Source organism: Oryx dammah, unplaced genomic scaffold (genome assembly GCF_014754425.2).
Source record: "Oryx dammah isolate SB20612 unplaced genomic scaffold, SCBI_Odam_1.1 HiC_scaffold_13, whole genome shotgun sequence".
Taxonomy (NCBI): domain Eukaryota; kingdom Metazoa; phylum Chordata; class Mammalia; order Artiodactyla; family Bovidae; genus Oryx; species Oryx dammah.
In genome coordinates, this window is record NW_024070197.1 from 49,148,678 (window position 1) to 49,158,392 (window position 9,715).

At 37.1% G+C, this 9,715-nt stretch overlaps 1 protein-coding gene across 2 annotated transcripts in view; it reads left to right on the forward strand.

Annotated features, from left to right (window-relative positions):
- Window positions 1–6,122, forward strand: part of NETO2 (neuropilin and tolloid like 2) — a 68,002-nt gene extending 61,880 nt beyond the window's left edge. The window contains exon 9 of one of the 2 annotated variants that reach the window (XM_040253602.1): window positions 847–6,122. In XM_040253602.1, the coding sequence (XP_040109536.1) occupies window positions 847–1,427 (581 nt within the window). In that variant the 3' untranslated portion in view covers window positions 1,428–6,122. The remainder of the gene's footprint in view (window positions 1–846) is intronic. The other variant, XM_040253603.1, reaches the window with a different exon arrangement.
- The last annotated feature ends 3,593 nt before the right edge of the window (window positions 6,123–9,715 follow it).

The following is a 9,715-nucleotide window of genomic DNA, read 5'->3' on the forward strand; positions in this document are numbered from 1 at the left end:
ATACTCCCTGAAAGAGAAATATGCCTTGTGGTAATGCTGGTTATCAAATCACTGTTTTAGTACTACAGTTTATCTCCTTTTTATTCTCCCAAGAGTTCAATAAATAACTATGGAAAGTTAATGTATGATATTGCTATCATAAGTACTTGAGAGGAAATATTTTCAGGTAACCATTCAAAAACAGTGGACCATGGTTGTAAACATATCTGAGTGGGTCAGTGAAATCATTTTTGTTCTCCTTGCATATGGCCATCAGTAGGAATACTATGAGTTAACTCAAATCTACCATAGAGCAGAACGCTAAACTTGATAAAGCAAGAGTATTTTGTTTTGACATTTTCTATATTCATGTATTACTTTGATCTGCAAACTGTATGTGCTTACATGTTATTGTTTAGTTCTGTCTGACTCTTTGCAACCCCATGGACTGTAGCCCACCAGGCTCCTCTGTCCATGGGTTTCTCCAGCCAAGAATACCGGAGTGGGTTTGCCATTTCCTTCTCCAGGGGATCTTTCTGACCCAGGGATCAAACCTGTGTCTCCTGCATTGGCAGGCGGATTGTGTACCACTGAGCCACCAGGGAAGCCCGTATACTCATATACCTTCTGAGTAAAGAACCAAGTCCTTTTCCTTTTGTTATAGTCTGTCTGGCTGCCTTATGATTGGTTAGTTTAACCAGAAGTCATACTAGTTTTATTTTGTTTAAAAACCTAATCTTAAATTGCATTTTCTGGGTTGTATTTGACCCAGGTGTTCTGCTTTACCTAAAAATATTTTTACCAATTTGTGACAGGAATCATGAATGAATTTTCAAAGTCTCATTGTTTTTCTTTCTCTTTCTGCAGAAAAGAAAAAAGCAGGACTGTTTGAACAAATCACTAAAACTCACGGAACAATTATTGGCGTTACATCGGGGATTGTCTTGGTCCTTCTCATTATTTCTATTTTAGTACAAGTGAAACAGCCTCGAAAAAAGGTCATGGCATGCAAAACTGCTTTTAATAAAACTGGGTTTCAAGAAGTATTTGATCCTCCTCATTATGAACTGTTTTCACTGAGAGACAAAGAGATGTCCGCCGACCTGGCCGACCTGTCGGAGGAACTGGACAGCTACCAGAAGACGCGGCGCTCCTCGACGGCCTCGCGGTGCATCCACGACCATCACTGTGGGTCGCAAGCACCCAGCGTCAAACAAAGCAGGACCAACCTCAGTTCCATGGAACTTCCTTTCCGAAATGATTTTGCACAACCACAGCCAATGAAAACATTTAATAGCACCTTCAGAAAGAGTAGCTACACTTTCAAGCAGGCACATGAGTGCCCTGAGCAGGCCCTTGAAGACAGGGTAATGGAGGAGATGCCCTGTGAGATTTATGTCAGGGGCCGGGAAGATTCCGCACAAGCATCCATATCCATCGATTTTTAGTCTTCTGCTGAAGTGACGTTACTCATTAAGTATGTACGTATGCAGCCTACAAAGCATCCATATTGTTTTCAACAGCCAACCCTTTTCTCCTGTCAGAACTAGAAAGACCTTCATTTCGCATTAATGTAATGGTCAAGTTTTTATTATCTCAGGCAGTCTATATGTTAACCCAACCAAGAAACTTCGTCCATGCAGTAAAAAAGAAAAAACAAGCGTCTGGTGCTCAGTGTCCTACACACAAAGCACCAGTTACATAGTAGTGTCTGGAGAGGGGAGCAGTGTTGCGCCAGGCTCAGCTGGTATTAGCAGCAGGAAGACGGTTCTTGACTGATACAGCTCTGTCAAAATTTTGATCCCACAATAAGTTTAAACATAAGATTTTTCTTCACATTCCTTTTACTTTTTCTGTTCTCTAAATTTAATTTGTTTTAGAAGCCAGTAATGTTGCCATTTCAGTTTCTTATATAAATGGTTAATGTTTCACATGTATTTCAGTATAGGTATTTGTTCTAGAGTTTGTCAAAATATAACTAGTTACTGTGGTAAGTGCCAGTTAAGACACAGAATTATGTTTCATCCATCTGTTTCTTGAGTAATTTCCATACTGCTGCCTTTTAATTACTGGATCCTTAACCTTTATTTTCTGTGATATGGTGTAGCACCTCTAAGTCATATTTTGTTTTGGTTATATTATACGAGAAAGTTTCGTAATCCTGGGATGTATGCACCATTGCCAGTTACAACTAAAAACTGAATTAAAATTTTTTGAAATTTCCTAGGTTTTATCACATTCAGTGATAGCCCACTTTTTCCTGTGAGTAAAAAGGCATTTAATTCATTTTGGGGGCGGCCTGTCATATTTATTTCCATTGTTACTCATTACTAGATTTGTGTTTCCTATTTTTATGAAAAGGTTATTTCACTCCCTTTGTGTTGGTTTGTCCTGTAGCATATGGTAACCAAGGTTGTATGGGAGTTAAAGGAAAATGCCTAAGAAACTGTATAAGCCTTTAGATTGCTTCTTACTTGGGACAATACATTTTTCTAGTTCTTACCAAGAATAACAATTTCCACTTTTTTTTAAACTGCACTTTTGACCTTATTTTTCTTATGGTATATAAACAATAATTTATAAACATGATATAAAAAAATCATTGTGTTTTTTTAGACTTTTGATATTATTTGATACTGTACAAACTTTATTAAATCAAAGTTAAAGACCTCCACAACAGATTTCTTTTCAGTGTTCACAGTAGCGGCTTTGTATACCAATATGCTGTGATGGAACTGTACACTATAATTTATTGTAAAAATCTTGGTAATGTGTACATAAGCTTTTGTTTCCTCTTGTTATTGCACTTAGTTTATGATAAATTTTTCACTGGTATCTATTGATCTAAATCACTACACAATTCTGATAATTAAAATATACATTGTTACATGATTCTTTAATCATATTATTTATGGCACTGAGATTTAGGATCTTAAGATATATGTGGAAAGGAATCCATTTATTGAATTATGACTAATACAGGCATGACATTTAAAATATAAATTCTCATGTTTGATATTCTTTGTAGTTAAATTTTCCATGAAATGAGAAATTAAAGTTTCACTGGATTTTGTTGACTTTTTAAAAATATCACATCTTTACATTTTCTCAGATTAATGAAAACTGTGACCTTAAATATGATATATATATATAAAAATACTCCTTCAAAATGCTTACTATGTCACATTTTTTAATATATACTATCCAGAAGATAGGAAAACTTACACATAGTATTGTCTTAAGTGTTTTTAAAACTCAGTATAATTTCCAATTTTAAAAATACAACTTGGGAAGGTAAAAAGACTTAATGAATGTAGTATTCAATGAACTAATGAACCAGAGCCAGATTAGATAGCTAAATTCTTTCAGTAGTTATGTTGAATAGGCATTTTAGTAGATAACAGGCCAGACAACATTTAGTAAATCCTTAATATAATGATAACTGTGATCTCATTCTTAGTGAAAGGGAAATTATCATATTTCCTATATAAAATTATATTCATTAAGAAAATACATCTTTAACATATCAAGTAGTAAATAATACAGTATGCTTAAGTAGCACTTGTAAATGTATTTTTGTTTTTGAAATTTGTGTCCTACTCTCTTAAAAGGGTATGAAGAGGCCTACAAAATACAAAGCTGTTAATGAAGACATTTAACATTAAAACAGCACAGAAGTACATGGTTTCAGGCCACTAAGCAAGTAAAGCTTGGACAAAAAAATTGTTTCTAAATTTTCCTGCTTCTAAAACAATTGAAATCTTCTTGTTTTTCATAGTAGAAAATTCAAACTTACCTGCAAGAGGCTAGTTTTCTCTTAAACTAAAGAAAGTAGGGTCTTAATATTGAATGACATTTCCTTGTAATTTAAAGAAAATGAAAAATACAGAGAGGCCTTAATGGTAAATACTAAGCCAGTGAAGGCACATCTGAGTGTGGCCTAGGAACACTGTTTTCTCATCAGTTTACCTGCAGGGATAGAAGTAAAGAACCAGAGGATCAGTAACTATGCCAGCCCAAGACTGCCATATGTTAGTCATTGAGCTGTGGGTGGCATTAGATCACATTTATTTCTTAGTCAAACATTTGGCAGTATACAATCTGAAGAGAAGAGAATGGAACTAATAAATTTTAGGCATTATTACCAGAATAATGCTAATTGCTGTATATATAATCTTTCATCTTTGACATCAGTGAAAAAACTTTGCAGATTGTTTACTAATGTGAAAGCCATAAATTTTAGTAATTTAAGAAAAAAATTTAGCCATCTTGTGGAAGTTGTTACATCCTTCACAGAGAATATGGTGCCCAGTGTTAAACACAGAACAAAAAAGGTGAATCTGGAGGAGTGTGCGCAGCTCAGGAGCACATCTGTTAGGCTGTTGATCCCAGATTTACCACAGGGAGTCAATCCCCAAGTGCCCTCAGATTGCAGGATCCCCAGTAACCCCAGCATCTAAAGAATGTGGGAGTAAAGCGTCACGTACCTTTTGAGAGGGGAAACGTTTGACAAAAAGCAAAGGATTTTTCCACGTTTCCAATCACAAAAGCGATCAGAAACACTTCTTTGACTTGGACTTGTTAACAGCTCGTGTCGGTGTCTGTCACGTTTCATGTGACTATTAGGCGTTAAAACAACCTCCTAAATGCCTGAACATTTTTATAGTGGTGCTGTTGTCTGGTGAGGATGCTTCCTTGTTTCAGGAGTGTGTCAGCTGATGAACAGGATAGGAAAAGCCTAGTTATGATCATGGGAATAATTCTCAATCTAAGGAGCGTATGCGTTCTTACAAAATGGTGTTCATGATCAGAAGGAATCTTGAGATTTGGGTTTTTTTAAGATTCAAGAGAGATTATCTGCCCCAGTGTTATTGATGAGAATACTGAAGCCCAGAGAAAAGAAGGTAGTTCCCCATGTCTCAGAGCTCGATCAGCACCCTTCCCTTGCTCTCTGCTGTCTCCCTGCTTTTGCTTGCTGGATGTTTTAAAAGCCGCTCCAAACAACAGCCCAGATGTTTCTTGTAAGCTTGTCAGTTATTCTGGTTTAAAATGTAATTTATTCTACATTTTTCTTCAAAGCATTATATTTTACTTTTTTTTTCTATAATACTTTGTGCTTCAATTTTGTTGCCATGATTTCTTGGCACCTGCAGATTCTGGAAGACAATTACTCTTAATTCTTAATAAAGAATGTTTGTTAACAATTTATAGCCTTGACACTAGACAGAAAGAGCTTTCACTGGTTTGCTTTTGTGATCTTTTCTGAATCTAAAGGAAACAGTGTATAATCTAGAAATTAAAACACGTATGTGTGCGCTATTGAGTTCGGAGAATGATTTGAGTTGTGAGCTAAATAATATGACAGGTTGATCTTGGATATCTTTTTTTAGCTTTCTGCAAAATCAGTTGTCCATGTTTTATATACCGCTACTAATAACGAACTCATAATTCTGAATTTGCTCTTTTTAAATCAACTTTTCCTTACATTTCTGTGATTGACTTAACGACTACAAAAGCCCAAGAAACTAATGACTGGGGTGCATGTTTAGTATATGCTGTCTTGAGTATATTCTTTTGAGGCAATGATTTTTCTTTAAGAGGTGAACTTCCAGACAGTATAAGACTTCTTATATGGATTAATATAGTATTAACTTACTACTGGATTTGATACTTCACAGTGAAGAATTTGGTCCTTAAACTGGAAATAAAACTTGTACTTTGATTCCTTACTTGCCTCAATTTCCAAAATCTCTAAAAGTGGCAAAAAATCCTAATTTCCTTCCCAGGAAAAGTTGGCATTTCCTATCCAGTCACGTCCAAGCTAATCATAGTTATGACAAAAAATAAAATCATTACGTTTTCAAGTGAATCTTGAGGGGAAGAACTAAAAAAGACAAATTCAGTCTTAGCTTGCCTGCAGGATCCAGGCTGCTGCCTGCAGCACTGAAGTGACCATGAGGTCTTTCATAGTACTGTGGGCTGTCAGAACACGCTGTCTGTTGAGGTGCAGCATGCATCGGTCGTGGCCACAGCTTAGTGAGGATGGGGGTGTAGGTCTCTTGAAAGGTGCACCCCGAGGAGAAAGCAAAGGAAGGCAAAAACTCAGGTTGTGCAGTCACACAGATCAAGGAGCCAAAGAAGAAGAAAAGAAGGATAGTTATCACTGCAAATAGTTACAGAGCAATTTTAGTGTTATTTAGGATCAGGAAACAGCTTTTATCTAAAAGTTGTCTCACCCTCCAAGCTGTGTCATACTCTGTAACATCTGGTGCCTGCAGGTCACTGAGCTGGTACATTCCTTATTGAAATATTTGGAGTATCTGCAGTTTGCTAGAGGAATTTCCATCAAAATCTAGGTATTGAACCATGCTTTTCAAATCTTGTTCAATGCTTCCATTGATGACTTTGTATTAAGCCGTGTTTTGGAGAAGCATTCACAGATTTTGAACCCAAAAATAGTTTTGTCAGTTTGTTACATGTAATGCCTCAAAAGACAGTTTAGCTCCGAAAATGTGCACAAGTACTTGCTGCAACTAACTCAAATATATGGCCTCTGCCTTTCACATTCATTGTCTGAAAGCAACCTTGCATTCTCAATTGGTTTTTAATATTAAAAAAAAAAACTTGTGATAAGAGACTTCTAAGGTGGCTCCGATCAATCCTTGCTTCCCAGTATTCACAATCCTGTATCATCCCCTATCCTTGAACGTGAGCTGGACCTAGTGACTTGCTTCTAATGAATAGAATTTGGCAAAAGTGACATGTCTCTTCCAAGATTAGGTGACAGAAAGACTTCTGTCTTCTGTCTTGCTTGCCCACTGTTTCTGTCATGCTTTCCTGCTCTGATGGAAGCCAGTTGCCATGTTCTGAGATGCTCTGTGGAGAGGTCCATGTGACAGGAAACCAGGGTTTCCTGGCAACAGCAGAGTCCCCCAGTCTAATCACATGCAAAGAACTGAATCCTGCCAGCAACATGTGATGGGTCAGGAAGGGGATCCTCCCCTCACTAGAGCCTCGAGATGACCACAAACACTTTGATTATAGCTTGTGTGGGACCTTGATCCACACCCAAATTACTCAGAAACCCAAGATAAATAAGTCTTGTATTAAGCTGCTAAACTTAGAGGTAATTTGTTATACAGCCACAGATAATACAAAGCTGAAAAAGACAGTGGCAGTTCCCAATTTTCACTCTTGGGGTAAAAGTATTGATGAAATCTGACATGATGTTTTATGTTTGTGGAAGAACTATCAGTGCAGTGGGCACATCTTAAACCTGGCCTCATGGAATGAGGAGAGCTGGTCTTCCTCTTGCATGAGTACAGGTCAGCCATGTTGGCCTCCCAACCACCAATAGAAACACTTAGATCCATTCCCTCTCAAGTATGGCAGAAGATACTGCAATTTGATTCTGCATTTGAAATGTAAATAAAATTACATTATACCCTAACTCTTGAATAGTGTCCCTTTTAAATCACTCATCAAGTCTCCTTTGAGTAAGGTGAATCTATCTTAAAATGAATAAAGGATAAAATTCTATTCAAAATCTATATAGTAGTCCCATAATTTAATCAAAATCTCATATTTCCAATCATATTAACACTCAGTTTCCCAGACTACAGAGTTAGTATCATTAGCCCACTTGCAAATGTGATCCTTGGGAAAACTGACAAAGAAAAGCAGTGGAGCCCCACCTTTGAAAGAGTTTGAGGGGACTGCACTAAGAAAGAAATCTTTCATGCCCAGACCCACCCTACACCCAAATTGAGAAATATAACCAAAACATTTCTATACAGAGATTTTTCTGTTGTGATGAAAAACTCATTTCCTGGAATTTAATATTCTTTTTTTTTTTTTTTTTTTTTTTGCACTCTGGTCAAAATGATGGAAACACCAGACCAACTTCACGAAGTTTTTTCTTTCTGAAATTGTTTTCACATCTGGCTGACAGCCAGCCACAGCTACCTGCTACAAAGATGATATTGTATCTTTTATTGTATCTGTGTATAAATATTGCCTTTGAATTGGAAGCTGCTATTGCTGATTTTGTTTTGCCCAGTGGGTAGAATTATGTCCTAAATCCTTTTCTACTGTGAATGCATTAGCCTCCAGAAATAGGGTAGTACCTGTTGCTTTGGAAGCTTGATGTTTTACCCTAATCTCTGCAAGAGAGGCACCAAATGAATCTAGTCTTCCCATCTGCCATTCTTAATTGCTAGATGGCAGACAGTGACTATGCTGCTTGAAGTTTTATGGCTTTTTCTGCACGATTGGGAAAAGGGCCTGCCTTTCTGCTAGGAGCCTGTGGTTTAAAGTAAGCTACCACACACACGCCGTCCAAAAACTCTCCTCTCCTGCTATAGCTCCCTCCTTTCATGAGGATACAGTGTTTAGTTTTGTCTTCCCATTACCCACAAATGCTCAGAGATTTTCTAAGGAAATACTGCAAGACCAAACCAGGTTCTCTGAAGAAACTCCCAAAGTTTGTCCATGAAAATGAGGGAACTTCTCTGATTGGTGCAGATCAGTGCTAGACTGAAAGGTGTAAAGAGCGACTGCCTTTATCAAAAGCCATGTCTTAAAGGATATGCCAGGGAATGCTTCTGTTTAATATTTTACAAATATATATATATATTAATATTTACATATATATGTAAATATATATATAGTTTGTCATGCAACATATGTCAGCCATGTCATGCAACATGTGGGATCCTAGTTCCCCGACCAATTGAACCCACACCTCCTACATTGGAAGCACAGAGTCCCAACCACTGGACCACCAGTAATGTCACAATACTTCTGTTTCAGGCTGACACTTTCACCTCTCCACCCTAGGAAAACAGCTCGTTTCTCTTCCTCTCATCAGATAGGCAAAGAAAGTGATTGCATACTTTTTAATTACAGGTGTACATAAACCTACAGTTCTAGAGTATTGATTTGTTGAACCGTAATCTACACACTGAACTGCATTTGGCAGCAAGCCAGATGTGTAAAGTTGGAATTTAATGACATTTCAGTAGCAGCCCCAGAATTTTGTACAATACCGCTGTCGAATACTAATGTAACAGTAGCAAGAAAACAAGTAGAGAAACAGCTTCTTTCTCAAGTTCCCTTTTTTTCTCTTTCTTGGATATGGAGCAACTGAAAGCAATTAACTGTTTCATGGAAACTTCATCTCATAAAGAAACTCCAGCCAAAAGCAAACCATGGTCATTGTTGCTGTGTTCGTGGAACTTTATCAACCAACCAAAGGTAAGTTCATTTTTGACCTTTGAAACATGTATTATACTGCCTACTTAGGAAGTTTTTTTCTGAAGAAGTTTTCAAGCAGTTTTACCTTCTGAAAATATAGATGTCAGAAGTAGAATGACATCACCATGTGATCACATTTCTGGTTCTCATGATTTTCAAAAGAGTTCCATTTCCTTTCAACTAGAAAGAAGAGTGATAAAATCTAATTTTGAAAAAATGACCTTTCTTATCCTGAAGAATGGGATATCTCAAACTCAATACTGTTAACGTTTTGGGCCACATGATCCTTCGTTATAGGGGAACCACTCTGTGTATTATAGGATGTTTAGCAGTGTCCCTGACCTAGGTTCCAGTAACACCACCCCCATTTGCGACAACCAAAAGTGTCTCCAGGTATGGCCAAGTGTCCCCTGGAAAGAGGAGTCAAAATCAACACAGGTAAGAACCACTGCTATAAAGACACTGAAGGGCTTTTATTTAT